The 26,508-nt window shown below is 38.6% G+C and overlaps 1 protein-coding gene across 2 annotated transcripts in view; it reads right to left on the reverse strand.

Annotated features, from left to right (window-relative positions):
- Window positions 1-26,508, reverse strand: part of CCSER1 (coiled-coil serine rich protein 1) — a 715,197-nt gene that overhangs the window by 515,029 nt on the left and 173,660 nt on the right. For both annotated transcript variants that reach the window (XM_070948723.1, XM_070948724.1), the window contains exon 5: window positions 3,272-3,482. In XM_070948723.1, the coding sequence (XP_070804824.1) occupies window positions 3,272-3,482 (211 nt within the window). The remainder of the gene's footprint in view (window positions 1-3,271; window positions 3,483-26,508) is intronic.

The following is a 26,508-nucleotide window of genomic DNA, read 5'->3' on the forward strand; positions in this document are numbered from 1 at the left end:
TAAATGTGTAATGGTGTGCTGTTTAATTAAAACCTCTTTTAGAACAAAAAAATACCTGCAGAGATTTACAACTGAATACATTTAATTTGTTAGAAATTTGGAGATGCTATTGGCCTCAGAGAGAAAGATCTAGCATACAATCCAGGGGTGAAATTCAAAATTTTTCCCTACCGGTTCTGTGAGCGTGGCTTGGTGGGCATGGCAGAGGAAGGATACTGCAAAATCTCCATTCCCTCCCCACTCCTGGGGGAAGGATATTGCAAAATCTCTATTCCCACCCCACTCTGGGGTCTGCGAAAGGTGGTATTTACCGATTCTCTGAACTACTCAAAATTTACAACACAATTGTTTCTGCTGGGTATAGTTACGGATTGTATGGTTATAGAGACTAATTTGATTTTGAATTTAATAACTGCAGAAAGATTGTTGGTGGCACAATATTGGAAGAAGCAAGATTTACCTACAATCCAAGAATGGACAATGAAAGTAACAAACCTAGCGGAAATGGCAAAAATCTCGGTGTACTTGAAGGAACATTCAAATGAAAGATACTTAAGGGACTGGAGAAGATGGATAGATTATATCCAAAGTAAATATCGGAATAAGAAGTTGCAGATAGGTTATGAATAAATATGTAGATATTTGCTGTTTTTTAGGTAATTAAGTTAGCAGGGTAATTAGGGAATTGAAGGAATAAGAGATGCTGAATGTTATAATTACTTAGATTAGGATGGATTATGATTGTTGAATGTTATACCCTGTAATCTGTTCTGGGAAGGGGGGGGAGGTGGGCAGATGGGAAGGGGAAGGGGTGGGGGGAGCGGTGGTGGGGGTAAGGGAGGGGAGGGGGTGGGGGTGGTAGGGAAGGGGGGAATAAATCTGTAAACCTTCTGTAAAACTTTTTAATAAAAAAAAAAAAATTCCGCTACCAGTTCTCCAGAACCTGTCAAAACCTGGATTTCACCCCTGATACAATCCTTATTGCATGACTGCTCATTATTGATTTTATAAATTCCAGAATCAGCTATTTGCTATTTGTATTTTTACATAAACTTTCATTTTACAAAGTTTCTAGCCCTCCTTTTCATAGATAGATGCCTAATTATGGACAGGCTATGAACACAAGCGAAGATGACAGAATTAGCATTTTGACGCTCTTTTATATGGCTGCAACATTCCTGTAGTTCTTCATATTTATTCTGATATAACAGTAATGTACATTTTCCATACATTGCTTTTGTTTTATGTTTTTTTTAAATTTTAATTAAAAACCCCATGTATGTTCTAATCCTAAACCTTCCAAAAACTTATGTAAAGTTATATCACAATAGGAATTCATTGATAAGTTTCTTCCCAACATTATAAAATAACAAAAATCCATTGAACAAATACCATTCGATATATACTGCTCAAAAAAATAAAGGGAACACAAGCAGAAGACATCCGAGATCTGAATGAATGAAATAGCCTTATTAAATAATTTGTTCTTTACATACAGTAGTTTATACACTGCTCAAACAACTAAAGGGAACACAAAACTACTGTATGTAACGAACAAAGTATTTAATAAGGCTATTTCATTCATTCAGATCTCGGATGTCTTCTGCTTGTGTTCCCTTTATTTTTTTGAGCAGTGTATATACATCAGGGGTAGTTTCTACTTACCTTCACTACTGGTTTGCAATGGGAGCACACACACATGCTCTCGCTTCTCATGCATGTACAGATTGTCAATTATGACATCTTGCTTCTGCGCATGCGCAGATCGTCAATTATGACATCCAGGCTGGTGGGTGGAGCTTCCCACCGCTTTTACTACCTGTTCTAAAGAACCAGACAGAACTGAGCAACCCACCACTGATATACATCCACTATCAAGCATTGCTTGATGACTTTCATTTGTAAGTCACAGTGTTAGCACAACAGATAACAATTTCACACTGACTTGTTTAGATTCAATACTTCTTCCATCTTCAAGCTACACGGATAAGTCTGATCCTTGTGTTATTCTCCGCTACCACCTATTTTGCTCATAGGAGTGCAAGAAAAATAAATGCATTCTTTTCTGCTGATTGCAGTTTATCTGATTAAACAAAGGTCAAACTGAAGTTCTAAATCTGGTTTGTTTAAATAAGCAATAATTAAAATAATTGCAGTTTAGGTGTGGGGCAAACCAAGTGAGAATCAAAAACAGAAGCAGATGCTCCTAATCTCCTCACATTCTCACCTGAAGTGAGAATGTCTGTACCAGTGAAACGTAATTTAACGTACCAGCAAGGTCACCATTTCACATGCAATACTTTCAGTTGAAGCAGTTGCTACGTAAAGGTCTAATAGCTCTTCAGAGTGTCCAGATCTACTTCAAGTCTTCCAACAGAATGCTTAAAACATTACTGAAATGGATGAATATTGATCTACCTGCATGGCTGAGAGATCAAATGGCTACTTGACCATGTGGCCGTCTGTAAGGTACCACAAATATTTCACATGACCAGGGACAATTATAAGTCAAGTCAATAAGATCCCAACAAGCTTTTATTTATTGTTTCAAACTTGACTGGCATCCTAATGCTTTCTGACTAGCTCTTCGTTTCTTTTTTTTTCCTTGTGTGACAAATTCCTTCTGTATCTACTGTGTTTCCCTGAAAATAAGACCCTGTCTTATATTTTTTTTGGACCCTGAAATAAGTGTGTGGCTTTATTGCCATGCACTCAAAAGACCGATTGGGCTTATTATCAGGGGATGTCTTATTTTGGGAGAAAAGGGGTAATCACATCACTTGGCCAAATAAAGTATTATTCTATTCCTTTTCCTTTTCCTTTTCCTTTTCCTTTTCCTTTTCCGTTTCCATTTCCTTTTCCTTTTCCTTTTCCTCTTCCTTTTCCTCTTCCTCTGCCTCTGCCTCTTCCCATTCCATTCCCTTCCCTTCCATTCTATTCTATTTTTTTTTTTAGTTTTTCATTATGTTTTTACCTGCTCTTGTAAACAAAAATAGTTTATTTCTTCTCCTACCCACAATTGATATTGCAGAATAGAAAGCAAGCCAGGAGCCACTATTATCAAGTTCTGACCATTAAGAATATCTAATAGAATAATCTTTAAAAATAATTGTGGAGTTCAATCAATGACATCTTTAAGAATAATCATGGAGTTCAATCAATAATTTGCAAATAACATAAAAGTGGTCAATAAAAGTGATTGACCATTTTTTAGCGGTCAATCACACCATCATTATGTTTTAAAAACTATTTTGATCCTTTAAAAGCTTACCTCTTGGAGAACCCTCTTCATTTTCAATAGCAATGTTTTTACTGCTGTGCAGTCTTGCATCATCAGCCGGAAGGGCAGAGATTCCAGGCCGCAACCTTCCTCCATGGCTGCAAAAGGCCATTCTATAGATGGGCTGTTGGCCAGCTGATTCAGGCGAGGACATCGGGCTTCCCCTCGATCCACTTCCTTGGATAACTTAAGAGAAAGGTTCCTGTCAAGAAATAGCATCCATATGTTAGCAAGCAACGCTAATGTGGGGTATTTTTTTTTTTTTTAGGAAAAGAATTAAAAATATGAAGCACTGTTCAAACAAAGGCCTATTAACTTTCCCTCCATTCCCTGCAATCTTCAGTACTTTCAGCACAACGATCCATAAATCTGTTACATCACAGTGATTTCTGAAGAACTTGAAAGCAAGGTTCTATACTCAGCCCATTACTTACCTATTTAAATCTGAGGGCAACATCTCAATTAATAAGGAAAAGCTATAAAACTCATGACCCTTCAAGCACTTTGAGAAAGAGAAACTGATTCAGATTCATAGACAAATAACTTGGAGCAATAAATTCCAAAATTAAAGAGCAAAATAAAAAAAGGAAAAGAATACAAATAAGGTAATGCAGACAGGAGAAAGAGAAAGGGGAGGAGATGCAAAGCATTAGTTAGGAGACAAACAAGGATATTTCAGCATACATAAGAGACTGAACCACGAGAATTACTTCTCCGTCTATATACTTTATTCTTTGTGTACATTTTTGGTTCTAGTTTTTTTCTCAATAAAATCCTAATAGCTGTCTATGTAGCAGATCGTTTTGAATTATGCAACTTAAATATAAATGGTCTTCTTGCCTGAGCCCCACAGTAATTAAGCATAATTAGTTCTTAAATCAGCATCAACAAGAAAAATTATGTGCATGAACACACGTGCATATACTAGAAATAATCTTGGTTCAATTTGCATCAGTGTGGGTTGCCTCTGGTTCGGACCGGTTCACAAGAACCGATAGTAAAACCGGTGGGAGGCCCCGCCCACTGCCCCGGAGGTCGTCATCAGCAATCTGCGCATGCAGAAGCGATCCTGTTGCGAACCGGTAGTAAAGGTAAGTGGAACCCACCCCTGGTTTGCATCCTCTAATGACACAAGACATTATTACATACAGTCATACCCTCAAAAATATGATCCTCTTGAAGTTGCAACTAACATAATATTATTAGAGAAAGTATAAAGTATAGTACCATATATTCTTACTGTATTCCACCCTGGGCTATGCAAGCTATTGTTGGAATAAGTAAGGACAAACCGTGTGTGTGTGTGTGTGTGTGTGTGTGTGTGTGTGTGTTTCTGTCGAGACACCTGGTCTACTCCAGCATGTGGGAGGGAGCAAACTGCATCCCTTTCACCTTTCAGCTCCAATCCAGGAGCAGTCGCATTCACTACAAACCATTTTATACCAAATTTATATTTCGCTGATAAAGACCAGGTGTCTCGATAGAAAAACACTTAATCTCTCCCCTGGCTCAAGCTGATGACAGGAGGATAACTTGTGGCTCAGAGGTTAATACAACTGCCTAACATGCAGGTAGTCCAAGTTTGAATCCAAATAAGGGTATGGCTAGCTGATGAATTGTGAAAATAGAATCAACTGCACAAAGGTAAAAATGGAAATTCTGGAAACTTCAGGAGCTTTATGATGATCTCACTGGATGTAATTTTGAGGACCTGTCAAAGAGAAGAGAGGGTCGAAATTTCTCTAAAGCACCTGAGGGTAGGACAAGAAGTACTGGATGTAAATAATTAAGGAGAAATTTCCTGTCAGTGAGAACAATTAATCAGTGGAACAGCTTGCCTCCAGAAGCTGTGGGTGCTCCATCAATGGAAGTTTCTAAGAAGAGATTCAACAGTTTTTCTTCAGAATGTTATAGGATCTCCTGCTCCTGCTAGTAATTAGTTGGTCACTCTTGTTTTAAGTGGATGTGTAAGGAAACTGGCCTTGTTTGATGATTCTGAACCATAACAACCAGCAATCCAAGTAACAAGCATTATGATGAAAAATACTGGGAGATCTAATTCTACCAAATCAGGGTGCAGACAGTGCAATTAAAAAAAAAAATGCTTAATGCAAAAAAAAAAAAAAAAAGAAGAAAAGAAAGACGTGTGATCAGAACAAAAGTTCTTTTAAGACAAAATTGTTTTCCAATTTCCATGAAACTATTGTCTTAATGGTCTTATTTGTATTAATTAAAATACCCACAAATGCCAATGTTAGAGTGACATTTCTTTGAACAGAGTCATTTGTATCTCATAGCAGGAATACATTAAATGAGCACATTGCATAAGAGGAAACTTGGTCGAACATTTGTATGAAAATAATGTTTACCTTGAAGTTTAGAATCAATGTTTTAAATAAGAATAATGGCTATGAACAAAGAGTAGGACAAAAACAACATGAAATAAAAATATATAAGATAGTATAAAAAGAATATATTACAATAAAGATTAATTAAAGTAGGCTTCAAAAGTAGGCCTGGTGGCTCAGTAGACTGATAGCATTGTGATTAACACCAGCTGTCTGCAATTACTGTAAGTTCAAATCTCACCAGGCTCAAGGTTGACTCAGCCTTCCATCTTTTGTAAGGTAGGTAAATTGAGGACCCAGTTTGTGGGGGCAATAAGCTGACTTTGTATAAATATACAAAAGTATGAAGGCTATTGCTTAACGCATTGTAAGCCGCCCTGAGTCTCCGGAGAAGGACGGCATATAAATCATTTTTTTTAAAAAAAAGATGGAATGTTTGGAAAGCAATTATATCATTCATATATATAATATGGGGTGAAGTTGGGGTTGGAGGTGACTATAAACTCTATGACCACAGAAATCTGAAATATTTTTTTTAAAAAAATAGTGTTTTACTATCCCCTTTTACCCAACAACTTCCAAATCATTTTGAATCTCTCATGGGTAATTTCAAAGATATCTTCAATAAATTAAAATTTGAAAACATAAGTATGCACTGGCACACCATATTGTCAAGATATATGAGCTGCAGTGGCACAGTCGTTAGAATGCAGTACTGCAGGCTACTTCTGCTGATGACCAGCTGCCTGCAATTTGGCAGTTTGAATCTCACCAGGCTCAAGGTTGACTCAGTTTTCCATCCTTCTGAGGTGGGCAAAATGAGGACCCAGATTGTTGGGGCAATATGCTGACTCTGTAAGCTGCTTAGAGAGGACTGTAAAGCACTGGGAAGTGGTATATAAGTATAAATGCTGTATGGTTGATGTTTTATAAGTATTTAAGAGTATTTAAGATTATAAGATTCCTGGCAAATAGATGTGGAAGAAATGGAGGTAGTGACAGATTTTATTTTCCTGGGCTCCAAGATCACCACAGATGGGGACTGCAGCCAAAAAATTAAAAGACGCTTGTTCCTGGGGAGGAAAGCTAGACAGATTATTAAAAAGCAGAGACTTCACCCTGCCAACAAAAGTGTGTATAGTCAAAGCTATGGTTTTCCCAGTTGCAATGTATGGCTGTGAAAGTTGGACCATAAAAAAGGCTGAGCACCAAAGAATTGAGGCCTTTGAACTATGGTGCTGGAGAAGACTCCTGCGAGTCCCTTGGACTGCAAGGTGATCAAACCGGTCAGTCCTAGAGGAAATCAACCCTGATTGCTCTTTATAAGGCCAGATCCTGAAGATGAAATTCAAATACTTTGGCCACCTAATGAGAAGGAAGGACTCACTGGAGAAGAGCCTAATGCCGGGAACGATTGAGGGCAAAAGAAGAAAGGGACGACAGAGAATGAGGTGGTTCGATGGAGTCACCGAAGCAGTAGGCATGAGCTTAAATGGACTCCAGAGGATGGTAGGGGACAGGAAGGCCTGGAGAAACATTGTCCATGGGGTTGTGATGGGTTGGACACGACTTTGCAACTAACAAAAGATTATAAGATGGAAAAGTAGATGTAAAAAAATAGACTATTTCCACACCTCCTATGAAAGAGGAACTATTCAAAAGTTATATCTAATTGCTGAGAATTTCTAACATCTATAATATAATTTATCTTATAAATTAATGAAGAAAAAACTGTGAACATAAGTAGCATCCTATTCCATTAACACATCAAATAGTGAAAAGCTAATATTACTTTTTTAACATTGTTTATGGTAAGTTTCCACTTTATGGCCCGTTAAGAAGAAAACTCAATGTTTTTAAGAGTTGCATCTCATATGTGAATAATTTATTCTATTCAAAAGCCTGAAAACCCTTAATTTTTCTTTTTCTCTGCCTTTATTCTTTTTCCTCAAAAGTATTAATTAATCCAAAATGCTGAAAACAATGCAAACCATCAAAAAGAACTGAATGTATTTCACCATATATTTGACAATTCTATAAATAATGAAAGAACAACAGCTTGAAACGGATTCAAGTAAAGGAGTGCATGTTTGTGAATGCTTGCACGCATTTAATATTTGCTTTGTTGTCTATAGAGCTAGAGGCCTATATTTCTTCCCTTCAAATCTATATTGCAAGTCACCTGAGTTCTACTTGGAATTCAAATTCCCATAGAATAGAAAAGAAGTGAAAATCACATATTGGATCCCAGAACAATAAAAAGAATGCACAAATATCACAAGACAACACATAGATCTGAAACCTGAGACATTTTTGTTGGGCATGCTTCCAGGAAACTATAGGAAGGGTAACACATATTTGGATTTACATTTCCTAACAGCAGCTAGGATTGATTCTACACAATGTTGGAAAAACCCAGAAATCCCTGCAGGTGATATTATTATCAAAAAAAAATAATAATAATAATTCTGGAGTGTGCAGAAATGGACAGGTTAACCCAAAAATTAAAGGAAAAGAAGATTCGGATTATTTTACAACATGGGAATTATTTTACAAATGGTTAAATGACAGATATTGAGGTTAGAGGAGTGGAATTGGATGAAATATGGTCTACGTGAGAAAGAAAAATAGATGAGCTATTATTTTGATGGTTATATAATCGACACTTTGATGGAAGATAGTATATGTTGTAAAGATGATCGATATTATTGCATATTTGTTTATATATTACTGTATATTTGTTTATATATTAATATATATTTGTGTTTATATATTTGTGTTTATATATATATATATATATATATATATATATATATATATATATATATATATATATATATATATATATATATATATAAAGAAGCAGACATCCTGCGAGCTCTGGAATTTAAAATTTTAAAATAATTAAAATTTTATTTTACTAAGCTTTCGTCAGCCATCTGCTGACATCGTCAGAGTATTAAACTACCATTGCAAAGATCTCTGCCTTTATATGCCATTAATCAATTTGGCCATTGTGTGTGTAATAGGCCCTTCCAGCCGTCCCCCACTTGTAATTAGCTGTGTTGTTTTTTCTGTCATTATGCTGGATGATGGAGGCTTAATTCCTACTGTTTCCTCCCTCCTAGCTTGCTCATCAGTGGGGGATGATGTTAGCCTGTCAACCATTGCAATTTGCTGCCTTGTCCATGACCTTGTGGTTGGCCAGGTTCGTTTCTCATTAATCCTATCTGTTACAGTTTGAAACAGCCCTGCCGGGTTGCTCTGTGTTTGATCAGGACTGACTATGCCTTCACAGGCTGAGTCTGCATGCTCAGAGGTGGGGGGTGGGTGCCATTGGTCTCTGCTCACTGATGGAAAGCCATCTCTGCTCATCCTGCAGGGTCTTTCCTGGTGTCTCAAAACCTGGTAAACCGGTAGTGACGATGATGATGTTTGTATGTTAACACCGTGGACACATAGAGAATGCACTGTTCAACATAGAAATGGAACGTATGATATAAAACAATAAAAAATATTTTTTTAAAAAAGAAGAATGCATATAAAGACAGGAAATAGAGAGAAAAAAAGTCCGCAATCAAGCAGAAACTTTCACCTGTGGGCAAGTCCAACATCCCTGAGCTTTTCAGAGGACAGGGGAGGAGAGAAGGGAAGGATTGTTCTCAGTACCACAAAGATGACTAGCATTTCCAAAAATGCAAAATAAAATCATTCTATTTAAAGAAGGATCGAAACATTCCTCCTTTGTTCCAAAGGTTTCATGCATACAGATGTTGCAAAAAGTGAACAGGCTTATCCATTAATAGCATCAAAGCTTAATTTTCAATCAAGATGTTTAGAGACAAAAAGCAATAAACTAATTAATGGTGTACTTAAATTAGCATAAATTGTGATGTTCTTTATTACTCAAAAGCTTTTTTTTTTAAATAAGAGTTTTTTATAGAGTTTATAGAGTTTTACCTCTGTAAAATCAGAACTATAGCCCAAAACAAAGTGACTTGTGTACATACGAGTTGTTTTTGATGGGAATAATGCTGGTGCTGGTGATTACCTATAAAGCCGTTCATGGCTTAGGCCCAGGATATTTGGCGGACCATCTTCAGCCAGCAACAGCTTCCCATCGCCCTGTGCTTTCCCACAGGGAGGGCCTACTTAGGGTGCCGTCGGCCAGACAGTGTCGGCTGTCTACCCCCAGGGAGAGAGCTTTCTCTGTGGGCGCACCCACCCTTTGGAATCAACTTCCTCTGGAGCTCCAGGTCGCCCTGGACTGATTGGGGTTTTAATAGAATTTTAACTGGGTTTTATTGAATTTTTGTTAATTTTAACTTGGTTTTTTGTTTTAATGGTTTGTTTGCTTTGTTTTAATTGTTGTGAGCCGCCCTGAGTCCATTGGAGAAAGGGCGGCATATAAGTTCCATTAATAAATAAATAAATATTTAAATATTTTGTTAGGTGCTTGCATATAATATATATTTTGTTAAATATACAGGATATCACTGTTAAGTTTTATTTTCCTCCCAAAATAATACATAATACATTCCCAAAAGGACAGAGAAGGGGGAGGGACATAAACAGCTGGGAAGAGTTGAAATAGAGGCCAGAACATGAGGGGAGGGGAGGGGAGGGGTGATGTCCTGGCTAAAAACTGTATGGTCTTGGCCTATTAATAGCAACTGGAATTACTGGAACGGCACCCAAAAGGTGTAGTCACATGATCTATTACAATGAGTAATAGTATATGGGAAAGACCTTGGGAGACAGTGCAAAGAGATGCTATGTAGGGAATGGACAGATAAAAAACAGCATAGTCCGCAGCTGGATAGTAGGCAGGGCAAGAAGCTCAGAATGATTCCCATAGGTATTACAAGCATAGTTACTTTATTATGAGATGGTTTAAGGCTTTTAACTATTTCTTTAAAGTTTTTTGCTCAACCTACTCTCCTAAGAACAGTTACAAAGCCATAATACATTGTCCTTAGGGATATTTCTCAACCCATATTCAAGGCATCTTCAAGTGGCTATTATCACTAATTTACTCATACATTGGTTTTTGAAGAGCTTGTGAGCATGGTGAGATGATTAAAGGCTATCTTATAGCCAGGGGTGGGCTTCAGATCCTTTAGCAATGGGTTCACTGCCCCGTTGCTGGGTGGGCGTGGCCATGGTGGGCGTGGCCTAGTTGGCTGCCTGCATTATGGTGGGTGGGTGGGCATTTTTGCCCTCCTCAGGCTCAGGAGGCTTTCCTCGAGCCTCCCAGAGGATGAAAACAGCTTCCCCCCGGGGTCCAGAGGCCCTCTGCAGGTGGGAACCTCTGGTAGGCCTGTTTTTTGCCCTCCCAGACCCTCTGTGCAGTCCCTGCACTTACCTGGAATGATGAACAGGCTGCGTGGAGACTCCTGGGAGGGGTGAGGTGGGCATGGGCATGGCCAGCCAGGAGTAGCATTTGGTGGTTTGCGCTAGAAGATCATCCGAACCCTGCCGAACCCCCAGGAGCCCACCCCTGCTTATAGCAGTGTAAAGTATACTATGAGAACCAGTTTGATGTAGTTGGTTAACGTATCAAGACAAGAAACTGGGACATTGTGAGTTCTAGTTCTACCTTAGGCATAAAGCCAGACAAGTCATCTCGGGCCTACTATTCCCTCTCAACCCTAGGAAAAAGGCAATGACAAACCACGTCTGAAAACTTAGCCAGAAAACTGTAGGGACCAATAAGCCACCATAAGTCAACACTAACTCAAAAGCACAAAAAGGTGTAGCAGAGTATATTATGAAAATCAAGCCTCTAAGTATTTGTCTCTAAAATATTTTTTTTAAAAAGCAGGGTTTGGGGTTTTAAAATAGAAAAGCACAATAAACTTGTGCTTTTGTATTTTAAAATCCCAAACCCTGCTTTCTTTCTATTTTAAGCTAATTGGAAGAGAACTTACACTATTACATTTGGTAATAAGAAAAAAAGATTTTTTTCCCCCCCTCTGCCAGGCAATTTAAAAAGTCAAACTACTATATTATTAGCAAGGCACAGGGAGGAGGGAGAGGACAATGGAATGCAATTAACTAAGTTGTAAGTTATACTTGCAAAGCTTGGTTGAAAGTGAAAGCAATACTGCTTGCTTTAATTAGAGGGGGGGAAATGCATCAATGGGCAGTTTTGTACTGTACATTCCATTAATCCTTGAGAATTTACAAAAAGCCTGTGACAAAGTGCAGGTAAAGGTGAGATTTCATTGATTACTCAGTGCTACTAGCTTGCAGTGAAGGATGGCACCCTTGAAGAGCAGGAGACATGTCAAACGCATGATCACATGATATATGAGACAATTAGCAGGTATGTTACAATTCAAGAAGCCAGAGCCACAGCACATATGGGAGATGGACAGCTCTTTGTAATGGATCCTACTGGTAAATTTCAAGAGAAGAGTCCTCCACTCCTCTGCTGACAACAGAATACCTTATACCACCAGGCTTGAAATTTTAGGCTTAGACAATTTAGAACTATGCCGCCTTCGGTCTGACCTAAGCATAGTACATAAAATTATCTGCTACAATGTCTTACCTGTCAATGGCTACTTCAGCTTCAGCCACAACAACACATGAACACACAATAGATACAAACTTAAGGTAAACTGCTCCAAACTCGATTGCAGAAAATATGACTTCAGCAACAGAGTGGTCAATGCCTGGAATGCTCTACCTGACTCTGTGGTTACTTCCCCAAACCCCCAAAACTTTAACCTTAGACTATCTACTGTTGACCTCACCCCATTCCTAAGAGGTCCGTAAAGGGGGCATGCTTAAGTACACCAGCGTGCCTATCGTCCCTGTCCTACTGTCCCCATTTATTTGTATCCATTTCCTCTATTCATAACCATGTTTATACTTATATCTGTTATCTTGTACATGCTTGACAAACAAACAACAAACAACAAACAAATAAAAATCCAAAGTGGTTAGATCCTTCCAGCAATAGAAATGGAGAGGACCATAGCTGATCCTCAGATCAGAACCCCACTTTTGCCCTGATGAGAGTGGTGGGGTGGATAAGGCTTTTTCATAATATGTTTTGATTGTAACAAGAGGAGAGAAAGAAACGAGACAAATCCCAGACTACCTCAATCGGTGACAACAGAAAATGGTACAGACAAGTTTCTTAAATCCTGTACCTAGAAATGTTCTTTGTCAGATTAAAAATTGTAAAGGAGCTCAATACAGATTTTATTTTGTGCTCTTTGGAAGGTCTACTTGAGGCCTGGATTTGTAGATGGTCAAGTACACCTTCCAAAGAGCACAAAATAAATTCTGTTTAAAAATAATATTTATTAAATTTCCAAAGATTAAAATACACAGTACAAAAAGAAACATAATACACAAAAAAAGCAAGGAAAACACACACACACACACACACACACACACACACACACACACACAAAACAAAAAATATAAACAACCAAAAACAAACATATCAAAATTTCAATACTAATAACAACTTTTCTACATCGGTATCTCTAACCTATTTAACCTCTTTACACAAATTCTACTTCTAAATATCTCTATCTTAAACTTGCATCTTTATTTAAATTATCTTGATTTCTATTTACAATTTGATCTCATAACAAAAACATCCCTTAAGTTTTATGTTTACTCTCCAGCCAGGAATACTATTTATTCCATATTAAATAGTGCTCGGTGTCCTCCCTCTCCTTCATTTCCATAGATACAAAACAAATTCTATATTGACCTGGGTTTATGAGATTTTTAAAGTACGAGAGGCTAACATAATTATTTTGTTGCCGAATCAGGAATGCAAACTGCGAACTAGGTACAAGAACTATTTATTATAATCCGGAAAACAGAATTTGTCGATACAAAATAAATGTAGGAGGTGGAAAATCAAAGTCTATCATGATACCTATTAAAGAGATGGGCTGAAATAAAATAAGTACAGAAGATAGAAAAGTTAGGTGTTATCGAGTGTTTACCTAGCGAATTCTCTTTAGCTACTATGTTGTTTCCTGGAGCTTTTGGCTTGTATGATTTCATAACAGCCTCTGCTAATGTTCTGAGAAGCCAATAGGATCCTGCTATCTCCACAGAAATGTATCAGGCCTGGATGAGATATCCACTTTCTGAGAGTACTACTTCACTATCACTGAAGCTTTGAAAGAATCTGGCTAACATCCTGAATTGTATCTTTTACCTGTTTATGGCTCTTCTAAGACATGAATACGACTTTTGATGGAATACCTTCCTCTGTGTGTGAGCCACGTCCAGCAAAGACCACAATTAATTGGATACCATCAGAGCAGTGGTGGGTTGCACCCAGTTCGCACCGGTTCTATAGAACTGGTAGTAAAACTGGCGGGAGGCTCCGCCCACTGACCCTGACATCATCAAAACACTTCTGCGCATGCGCAGATGCTTTTGCGCTTGTGCAGAAGAGTGTGCACACACATGAGCAAAGAGAGTGTGCACGCGTGGCCCCATTGAAAACCAGTAGTAAAGGTAAGTAGAACCCACCTCTGCACCAGAGGGTTGGAGAAAAAGAGGAAACCCAAAGAAAACCTGGTGCCTGTTGTGACCTAGGCTTCCTGAGTCATTAAAACACATGAGTCATCCCAAAAACCTCTTTTATTGCAACAGCTGTGAATTACGTTTGTTCACAGCTGAGTCCCAATTAGTTGCAAAAAGTGCTTCCGGAGAAGTCCTTCAAGATAATCACCAACCTTTATCTCCCTTGACATTCTGCCAAAGACCTACTTGGCAAAGCCACACGGATTCCAGAATCAAACAGAGATGCCGACTGGGAACAGAATTAACAATGTTGTTTTCCTGCAAAGGACCCACGTGCATTTGCTTCTCTTTTAAGCAGTATGGGAGGGGCCAATTATCTCCAGACCTTACCCCTGAGTCATCCCTTTTGTTTTAACTGTTCGTGCTTCTGGCAGCTCTGCGCATGCACACACTAGGAACAGGCTCCTCCTGTTCCTCTGCCTCTCTGCTGTCCGACTCTGGAGGCTCCGGAGTTCATGCATCAATCCCAGATGAACCTGGCCTCATCTCTGCCTCCGATGCAGAGCCCTCATTCGGGCCATCCCCAGACTCCAGGACTGGCCCATGTTCCTCCCCAGCCTCCTCACTGTTTGACTCCGCTGCCACCTCCACAGGCTGCTGGCAGACCACAACAGTGCCAAACGTTTCAAGATGCGGAGACTATAACCGCAGACTGAGAACTGTGGAGCACGCTTGTAGCCCAAAGTGCTTAGTACAAGACGTGATGATCTTCCTCTGCCATTCTATTTCCTACTAACCTCAAAGTAAGGAACCCATTAATTGTTTATTAATAGCTAGATGAAAGCTAATCATGTAATGCAAATGAGAATTCTGGACTATTTAGTATTTCTACCTGCACTGCAAATTCAAACAAAACAAAGGTTGCTTTTCAATATGAAAACCATCTAAAATTGCAGCTATGAAATAAATTCCATATTGGCACATTTGGATGTTACCATATGATTCCAGTACAGTTTTAGGGGAGTCTATCACCATTTACCTACAAAGAATGAAGAAATAATTATCTTGGGCTCAATTTTGTCTCCAGTTATGAAGCTCTAGCTGCACTATGAATAGTATCTCTTTTTCTTTTATGCTCACTGAAGAATGTTCAACATTTAGATAACAGAAACTACTGGAAGCGAAAAGGGAATTCTTCCCTTCATACTGAGTACCACAAACATTGATTACTATCTTATTCAATTGCCTTTTAAACGAAATCCAAGAATGCAGAAAAATGGTTCTTCACAAACAAGGGAAAGATGATCGAAGTTCTCTTCTGCTATTCTTTTTCCAGGAGAGATTCATCCAGCAACAAATGACAAATACTATGAAAGCAACTAAGGGAGAGATTTTAAACCTTGTGATATGTCATAGATAGATAGATAGATAGATAGATAGATAGATAGATAGATAGATAGATAGATAGGTAGGTAGGTAGGTAGGTAGGTAGGTAGGTAGGTAGGTAGATAGATAGATAGAGAGGATGGATGGATGGATAGATAGATGGATGGTTGATAGATAGATAGATAGATAGATAGATAGATAGATAGATAGATAGATAGATAGATAGATAGAGGTAGAGTGAGGTCGAGTGGACTGAGAAACAGCAACTAGACCAGTCACCCAAATGGCTTTCTGGCAGATCTAGTACTCAGTATCTCAACCCTTTTAACCACTACACCAAACTGACTTTAAACACAGATGCATGTATTTCTATAAATATACACATTACATACATATATGCATACTAGATATCGACATTATTGATATTCTATTTAAAGTTTTACTATGTGAATCTAAAAGCCGAAGGCACCTGACAAATATTAAACGGTCCTATTGGGTCAACCTTGAGCCGGTGAGACTCAAACTGCCAAACTGCCAAACTGCTGGCAATGGCAGTCAGCAGATGTAGCCTGCAGTACTGCATTCTAACCATAGATGGTAGCAGGGGTGAAATCCAGCAGGTTCTAACAGGTTCTGGAGAATTGGTAGCAGAAATTTTGAATTGTTTGGAGAACTGGCAAATACCACCTCTGGCTGGCCCCAGAGTGGGGTGGGAATGGAGATTTTTCAATATCCTTCCCCTGCCACGCCCACCAAACCACACCCACAGAACTGGTAGGGAAAAATGTTGGAATTCACCACTGGATGGTAGGTAGGTAGGTAGGTAGGTAGGTAGGTAGGTAGGTAGAGGTAAAGAAATAGATAATCACTGTGAGGCACTAATATTTTAAAAGACAAATTAATATATCTATTTGAAATCCAAGCTAATTTGAAGCTAGTAACAGAACAATTATGCTTAATCATTGTTGTTTTAGGACACAGAAAAAGACAGGGGAGAAGATGGGGAAGGCACCTTTCCTGGCACTGGAAATTTTTCTAAACCTGTGATGACACGAGACACCTGTTATTTCCCTCTTCGAAAATCTCTCCAAGTACCATAACCCCAGAGTCACTCTGTATTGCCAATTTACCATTCACAGCTGCTTCCTTCAAGAATTAATCACTGTGAAGGAAAGAGAAAGAAACAAAGAAACAGGCCTCTCGAAATGAACTGGAGCATGGCGGTTGAAATTAAAAAAAAAAGGGAAAGAAAATCTACACTGAGCCATTAAAAATACAAATTACTTGAGAAAAAGGCAATCGATAAGAGAAACATAAATGAAGTTTATAGGACATGCAGCTTAACGGCATCCGACACAGACCATCACAGTATCTTTTTTTTTTTTTAAAAAAAAGGAACAATAAAAAGAAAATAAACTTTTTTAATACTCAAGGTTTTTGTTTTGTTCTCTTTTGCAAAATCTCCCTATGTCTGTAATACATTAAATACTGGGAACATAAAGTAAAAAATCCAGTCCCATTTGAGCTGTGCTCTGTGAATGTGACAGAAAAAAACATGAACATAGATTTAACTTTCTTTCAGAAACTGGCACATGATTTTGAACCATGGGATGTATTTCTGGCTGTAATTGTTTTAGGAATTTCAACATTTTGCTAGACTGACCACTGATATTACTGTAGGTGATTTTAAAATGGAATTGGGGAAAAAACCATGTCGAAGAACTATGGATGGCCAAGAGACCAAGAGGAATTTGAATTTTCAGGGCTGGGAACACCAAATTTGCCCAGGGACCACCAAATTTGGGGCTCCTTTCACATCTCCATTGTTGCCCACCAAAGTGGCACCCATCGCTCTTTCAAACTTATGGGTTGGCAGGAGCTGGAGCGAATGATGGGAGCTCACCCCTGTCATGCAGCAGCACTCAGATCTTAATCATGGGCTTGCTGATTGTCAAACCAGCATCCTAACTACATGAGCCACTGCATTCCAGTTCCAGGGTTGATATTAATCTTTACTGTTTTCTTTCCATCTTTTGAGTCAATCAAATTCTGTTGTCCTTTCATCAATTGGGAGGTCTATATTTATATAACAGATATTTTTTTTCCTGATATGAACAGCTCCTATTGCCACTTTGCCAGCTTCAGTTCTTACAATTACAATATGTCATGGCAAGTGCTAAGCTCCTCAGGACAGGTATAAATTAGGCTGAAGCTTCCCTGAGATTGGACGACACATCTAGGACTTAATTTTCTTTCTTGCAATTCTGGAACAGTTGCTATTTGACAGTCACTGAATGAGCTTGAGGATGATGCAGAATTTAATCCTTTCCCAACAGCACTTTCTCTGCTTTTCCCTGTGTAATGAAGCTTTTATTTTATTTTCTCAAGCTAGTCCTAATTGCATGTTTACATTCTCTGCATTCATGCTCTCAGCATCTCTTGCCACTAACAGATCTTGGCTTCATTTTTTTTTTGGGGGGGGAACCATATTCAGGAAAAACATGGCTGACCTCCACTACCCAATGTAGTGCTCTCCCGCCACATGTCAGAAGTAGAATGAAGAATACAAAATGGTAGGTATGCTAGTTTGCTGAAGGAAAAAATAAATAAAGAAACTTACAGCATCTTAGAGAAATAGAATAGAATAACAGATTTGGAAGGGACCCTGGAGGTCTTCTAGTCCAACCCCCTACCCAGGCAGGAAACCCTACACCACTTCAGACAAATGGTTAGCCAACATCTTAAAAATGTCCAGTGGTGGAGCATTCACAACTTCTGCAGGCAAGTTGTTCCACTTATTAATTGTTCTAACTGTCAGGAAATTTCTCCTTAGTTCTAAATTGCTTCTCTCCTTGATTAGTTTCCATCCATTGCTTCTTGTTCTACCCTCAGGTGCTTTGGAGGATAATTTGACTCCCTCTTCTTTGTGGCAGCCCCTGAGATATTGGAACACTGCTATCATGTCTCCCCTAGTCCTTCTCTTCATTAAACTAGATATACCCAGTTCCTGCAACCATTCTTTATATGTTTTAGCCTCCAGTCCCCTAATCATCTTTGTTGCTCTTCTCTGCACTCTTTCTAGAGTCTCCACATCTTTTTTACATCGTGGCAACCAAAACTGAATGCAGGTATTCTAAGTGTGGCCTTACCAAGGCATTATAAAGTGGTATTAACATTTCACATGATCTTGATTCTATCCCTCTGTTTATGCAGCCCAGAACTGTGTTGGCTTTTTCGGCAGCTGCTGCACACTGCTGGCTCATATCTAAATGGTTGTCCATTAGGACTCCAAGATTCCTCTCACAGTTACTACTAACTGTGTGGAAAACATATTTCCCCACTGCTACACAAAGAAGGATGTTGTTGTTGTTGTTTTGTTTTTAGCAAGGTATTTATAGCAGTGCTGAAAATAATCATCTGGAACTTTGTCATTTTGATTCCTCTGTCAGAAAATCTTGATTCTTTCCCAAAATAGAAACTAACTATCCTACTCTGTCCTATTTGATTGCCTATTTCTGCAGCACAGCGAGAGTTTAAAAAAAATCAATATATAGGAATTATATGTAAGCAAATATGGAGTGTGTATTTCTGGACTTGTTAAGTAGCTTAAAGAGTACTGGTGAATGTAAAAAAAAAAAATCCAATAAATGCTTTGGGGAAACATTTTGAAAACAAGCCGGCTAAATGCATATTTGAATCTTTCTGGCAAAAAGCATGCTTCCCTTCACAATTGAAAGATTCAATACCTTGTTAGTACAATTTACATGAGCTATTTCTCTTTCTCTCTTGAAAGAAGGGGGCAATTTTAGGAAAAAATAGTCCCGATAAAATTTCAGCTTTCATTATTTCAATCTATATAATATATATCAAAACATGACTGGTGCGGTGGCCTAGAGGTAGAGCTTTCACCTCACATTCAGAAAGCTATGAATTCGATCCTAGATAGGGACAGAGATTTCTCCCCGGGTGCAATGAGCAATTGTTTGCTGTGAACTCCACGTAGGCGTCAGGAAGGGCATCCGGCCAGTAACCGCTCAGTTCCATTCAGTTGCTCCAACTCCACACCAATGCAAGGAATTACCAGGTTGTTAAAAGAAATCTATATATTTCCTGCAAATTGCCTGCTGAGTATTATATGCTAAAGTTCCTTACGAAGCCAAAATGGAAAAAAGGAGGGATGTGAAGAGATCTAGAACAAGCAAGAGCAAACATCAGGACATGTCCTTAAAATTTGCTTTCCAAATAACATTCCATTTGGTTGTGTGATGAAGGAGCAAGACTAAGACCAACTTCATTCATTGCAATTAGCATAGACAATTATTTAGCATTAGGAAGAACATTTTTTAAAAAATCTTCAAGCAACCTATACCTTCTAATGCCAAACTAAAGACAATACAATTTAATATTTGACTTCACACTACAATTTAATCAGTCTAGAATTTCCACAATAGGTTTCCCCATGGTTATTTTAACCCCTGTTTACACATCACAATTTCCTTTGTTTGCATAATATTTAGAAAAGTATAGGAATGGTAATTATTGGGTTTACATAACAAACTAAATTGTGTTTGGCTACTTCAAAGTTCAATCTGCAGGCAAACACAGCTGAGGAGCTATAAATAATTCAGAAGTCGGTATACTTCCAAACTGCCATGCTTTAGAACAATTAGTTGATGGACTTTTATTTGCACCTTTCATAGATTCATTAAAAACTACAAGTCCTGGAGCTTATAAGCAAAAACATATATTGTTTGTATTTTAATAACACACAGGTGGCAATTAGGCATGGCTCTCATCAGAAAGAATTTGAAGCTATGTGACAAATAGGATTGGCTCATTATATTATTCACTCACAGTTAATGGTGTAAGCATTTCTTTTTTGTTAGTTGCGAAGTCGTGCCCAACCCATCGCGACCCCATGGACAACGTTTCCTCCAGACCTTTCTGTCCTCTACCATCCTCTGGAGTCCATTTAAGCTCATGCCTACTGCTTCAGTGACTCCATCCAGCCACCTCGTTCTCTGCCGTCCCCTTCTTCTTTTGCCCTCAATCTTTCCCAGCATTAGGCTCTTCTCCAGTGAGTCCTTCCTTTTCATTAAGTGGCCAAAGTATTTGAGTTTCATCTTCAGGATCTGGCCTTCTAAAGAGCAGTCAAGGTTGATCTCCTCTAGGACTGACCGGTTTGATCGCCTTACAGTCCAAGGGACTCGCAGGAGTCTTCTCCAGCACCATAGTTCAAAGGCCTCAATTCTTTGGCGCTCACTCTTTCTTTTGGTCCAATTTTCACGCCATACAATGTAACTGGGTAAACCATAGCATTGACTATACACACTTTTGTTGGCAGGGTGATGTCTCTGCCTTTTAGTACATCGAGGAAGATGTCTAAATTTTCCATAGCTTTCCTCCCCAGGAGCAAGCATCTTTTAATTTCTTGGCTGCAGGCCCCATCTGCGGTGATCTTTGAGCCCAAGAAAATAAAATCTGTCATTACCTCCATTTCTACATTACTACAATAAAAAGAATAATTAAACTATACCTATTTCTGAATCAGTATACCAGGAAAGATATATTTATATGTGCAATTGGTTCTAGTTATACCCACACAGACAAGATCTCCCTAGCTAACTTAATGGACTCAAAAGCAGCAATGATGTTGCCACTTGTATTAGCTGTATTAACATATTAACATCTTGTGGCTATTCAGTTCATTGTATATATTAGATAATATTAGTCCAGTAAGAGTACACAATGTAGAGAACACATTACTAGCCAGTCAATTCTGTAAAAAGATTCAGAAAACTGAGTTAAGTATGAAGGTAAGGTAGTTTTTAGCCTTTTCCACATGCTAGCCCATCATAGAGACAATGCAGTAGAAACTGATGAGCAACTGCAGAAGATGACTATTCTATGCATCTGATTAACCAGAAAGTTAACAATTGAGAATGTTTACAGATCAAAGATATAGGAAAATAAAAATAAATAATGGTTACAACTAGGCAGGTAGTCTGCCATTTTGGTTCAACTACCTCTCCCCTACATCATTAAAATACCTTGATTTTTATTTTGCATCTGCACTAGTTGAAAACATGAAATAAAGCTGCAGTTATACAATATGGTTTTATTCGTTTTATTTCTTATTTAAGAGGATAACAGAATAAGGCAGTTTGTCCCATTCATAAACCATCTCAGTTGTTTTAGCCACATCCAATTTATTCAAATAATAGCATAGATAGAAAAAAAGGAGTAATAGAGAGTCAAAAGAAATAAATAAATTTTCTGAATAGTTTTTATCCCAGAGCTATAATTGCACTCAACAATGAACTAAAGGGCCACCATCAGTGAGCTGTTGGTCTGTTGTGTGGATGTTTAGGAGTGGAGAATTGTGGTGGGTGGGAATCTATTTGGGGATTGTTATGTGTGTTGGACCTGGTCTTTGGGTGTTAAGTGAATTTTGTTGAATAGGTATATTGTGTATACACGTACAATGACAATAAAGTTATTATTATTATTAAATACATTGCTTGTTTCAGGAAAACCAGTAAAACATTTCTATATCAGTGCAGACGTCACAAAAAAGTATGCAAAAGAACCTGTTGAAAAAAAATCACATTTTTGAAGCTGCCATACCATCATCTTAATTTAATAAAATGATTTATTAAATTTATTTATTAATTAACTTATTTATTAATAAAGTAATTTAATAAAGTTGATTTATTCTTAAAATGCAGTCATTGGGCCACTGCCTGGATAACAGATGTTATCAATGCCTTTTTTTGTGCCCAATTCTGTGACTGAACTGAACTCATCACTTCCTGGTGAACAGAAGTTTTCACCCAGAGAGTCTAAGGTCCTTTTTCTTGGTCTATATTAGGCCTCACAATTTTGCCAGTTACTAGGTTAATGTACGGGCCTATATACGTTAGTTAACATAGCATCTTGTTCCTCTTCTCATCTGTTTGGCCCTGATAAGCCTATTAGAAAATGCTAAGTGCTTCCTGAATATGACCATTTCAGAATGGCCTTTTCTAAAATTCAAATTAAATAAAAGCATTTTGTAGCAAACACAGCTACATTAATAACTGTTTATGCCTGATAAGTAATGAACCCCAAAACAGAATTAGTTCCCAGCTCTGCTACACTGGTAGTAAAACTAAAGCAAAATAAACAGAACATCCAGTCCTACATACATACATACATACATACATACATACATACATACATACATGTGTGTGTGTTCATGCATACATTTTTTTTATTTCCCATATTTTTTGAATGGCCCATCTCCTTGAGAGAATGCATATATGCAATATCCATCAAGAAATGATAGTTTGTTCTCAATAAAGTTGAAATTCAACTTGAAATTCTTCAGAATTTTAATGATGCCTTCTATCTTCCATTACTAGAAAAAGAAATTGCATGGAAACAGTACTAGTTGTGCTTGTGGGTAATTTTTGGATAGATCTTGGTGTTATAATACTATACTTCTGGGTCCTCTATGATCTCTCATCAGCTTTCTTCTGGATCAACTTTATTGAATTGGACGGAGGCAGTGGTGGGATTCAGCCATTCGCACCACTTCGGGAGAACCGGTTGTTAACTTTCTGAGCAGTTTGGCAAACTGGTTGTTGGAAGAAATCATTAGGGCAGAGAACCGGTTGTTAAATTGCTTGAATCTCACCACTGGATGGAGGGGTCATTTTTCACTGGTTCTTCTTTTTTCTAAGGAGCTGTTCTATCGATGTTGATGGAGGGAGGTCTGCCTGAAAATCTGTAATTGTGGAATACTTACTGTCTCTCCACTCTACTCTTTTTGACATCTTTCTCCTTGATATGAAAACAATGGGGAGGTTATCTGTCAGCATACATGTCTGGCATCAATAACACTCAATTAAATATCTTATCCCCAGGCAGAGATTACACCCGTGATGGCGAGCCATCGCCCTAGGTCAGCTGCACCATGCATGTGTGCACGCCTCCCACTGGCCAGCTGATTTTCGGGTCTCTGCCATGCATGCAGGAGATGCATGCGCGGGGGCCGGGAGGGTGCAGCGCATCTCCCCAGCAGCCCGTTTTTGGTTCCCGGAGGTTTCATGTAGGCCTGCTAGGCCCAAAACGGGATGATGGGGGGGGGGGGTTGCACATGCATGCACAAGAAGCATGGGGGCATGGGGGGCACGCAGGCATGCAAAGTGGGCGGGGCATGCAGGGGCATTGAATTATGGGTGTGGGCACATGCAAGTGCACTTTCGACACCCGAGGAAAAAAGGTTGTCAGGTCTCGTTGCTATCTTAAATAAACTTCATTCTCAAACGCAAGGTCTCTGATGAATCTTATTTTTATTTAAGAATAGAAGAACGACATCCCTGAACTCTGGGTGCAGCCAAGACTAGCACCTCCTTCCAAACCCCTCCCTTTCCATTCTTCAACCCCAATGTCTCATTGGCCATCGTGCAGATCCATCTCTTCGTCCCAAGCACTTTCTTTTCACAGGAATTTCCCCCCTCCCTCTGTCACCCAGGTAACGCTATCTATTGAAGAGCAGGGAACTAGGTAAAAGTTCATCTCAGCATTAAAGCAAAGCTTCTCCCTCTTTCATTCATTCATGTCAGCGCTGAAGGAGATCATAATTTGGAACACTGACAAAGGTTAGACATCACTGGATTATACAGTAGAAATATGGATCCAGAGTCTAGAGCCGTAATGGCAAACCTATGGCACACGTGCCAGAGATGGCACACATTACCTTCCATGTAGGTACATGTGGGGAGCCATGATGTATGTGCGGGGCTGCATGTGCATTGCATTTTGGGGATTCGGCCCCGTGAATGAGCATTCACACACACATGTGCATGCTTTGGGCACTCGGTCTGGGAAAGGTTAGTCATCACTGGTCTACAGGCTGTCTAGGTCTGGATGAGGAGGGAAAGGCTCAGACTGAACACAATTCTTCCGAATTCTAAGACAGAATGTCACTGGTTTTTATAATTTCCTGGCCTATCAGGGAAACATTGACTCAAAAAAGGGTTGCATCTACATACAAGTAGTGCATAATTTAGGGGTCATCCTGAACTTACAACTCATAATGTCTGAACCACCCGCAGCATTCCACAATGGGGAAACAATGATAAGAATGTATGCATGAAATTGCTCAGCCCGTAGGGTGAAATGTCGGCGATCTCAAGAGTTAGTTATTCTTAATCTCAAGGGTTACTCCAGCTATACTGCAGCAAATGTGTCTTCTCCAAACAGATCATGAACCACAAACTGTTGTTCATTTTGTTAAAAGGTTAATAAACAGCAACATAGGAAATTGTTGATGTTAACTCAGTCTCCTTATCTGTTGTCTCCAATCTCAGTTCAAGCTGGGTCAAACATGCTGCTTCAATTATTATTATGGGTCCTTTAAGGATTTTTATTTGTTTCTTTTTTTAAGGATAGAGATGAACATGTATCTACAAATGTTCCTTGGAAGATGCATCTTAGTATTGTGTTCAACAGAGTACATATTACCCATTCCATTACTTCACTAAAAAAAAAATATTAAAAAGGTAGTTGAGAAGCTAGTAATAAGCTAAAGTAATAAGATTCTGAACAATGTGATTTTGTTTCTATGCATAATGTGGCAAAAAGTAGGCCTATAGGAAAATATTACTGGTATCTACAGACTATTTATCTACCTATCTTCAGTTTTCTGCTCTAATTAATAATGATTATTTGGTGTTTCCTCAGGACTAGGCTATTCAAATGAATTCTATTATCCTTTATGGATTTTTCTCAGAGTTTAAGAGGAGATGCATGTCATATTCAGCCCAGGAGAATGTGTACTTATAAAGTCATTATGAAAATGAGGTTGCAAATGCTCTTGGGGAGATGTAAAATAATGCTATTTTATTGCATTTGTATAAAGCTTAAATTGTAAATAGTCAATAAAAATCAAGGCAACTAGTTCAGATTCATTGCAAATGCAATGATTAGTATAAATGTGCAAAGGAAATTTTTAAAAATGAGCAAAAAACCCCATTTCTACAGCATCAAAACAGCTAGTTAAAACTAATTCCAATATATTTACAACTCAGGTTTCAGGTACAAAAGCTTGCCATTAAGCTCTTCCTCGCGGCCACATTAATGCGCTGTTCTCCTGTCCTTCACTTGGAAGGCAAGTATAGCAGCATAAAATTGTGCTGCCTCCATAGCAACAAGGCCAGAAGTAAAGCTTTTAACATTATTTAGTAGGTGATAGGTTCAAGGCAGCAAATGGTAGAATTCCCTCCTATCTATTCCCTTTTCCCCTCGCTGTTATCTATTGGTAAGAAAAGCAGTTACCGATCACTTTCTCCAATTCTTGGTATGTTTGGAGTTGAACTCTTAGATTTGTATTGTTTATTTATCTAGTCGATTTTATTATTTACACCGCTCTTCTTTTGACAAGACTGGATCCAGAAGATCAACAGAATTATGAACAGATTTCATAAATGCCACTGGGTAAAACATTTGGTATGATTTACTAAAAAGCAGAGACATCACCCTGCCAACAAAAGTGTGTATAGTCAAGACTATGGTTTTCCCAGTTGCAATGTATGGCTGTGATAGTTGGACCATAAGAAAGGCTGAGCACCAAAGAATTGAGGCCTATGAACTATGGTGCTGGAGAAGACTCCTGTGAGTCCCTTGGACTGCAAGTCGATCAAACCGGTCAGTCCTAGAGGAGATCAACCCTGACTGCTCTTTAGAAGGCCAGATCCTGAAGATGAAACTCAAATACTTTGGCCACCTAATGAGAAGGAAGGACTCACTGGAGAAGAGCCTAATGCTGGGAATGATTGACAGCAAAAGAAGAAGGGGACAGCAGAGAATGATGTGGCTGGATGGAGTCACTGAAGCAGTCGTCATGAGCTTAAATGGACTCCAGAGGATGGTAGAGGACAGGAAAGCATGGAGGAATATTGTTCATGGGGCACGATGGGTCGGACATGACTTTGCAAC

Source organism: Pituophis catenifer, unplaced genomic scaffold (genome assembly GCF_029215685.1).
Source record: "Pituophis catenifer annectens isolate HBS135680 unplaced genomic scaffold, rPitCat1.0.hap2 SCAF_8, whole genome shotgun sequence".
Lineage (NCBI taxonomy): Eukaryota > Metazoa > Chordata > Lepidosauria > Squamata > Colubridae > Pituophis > Pituophis catenifer.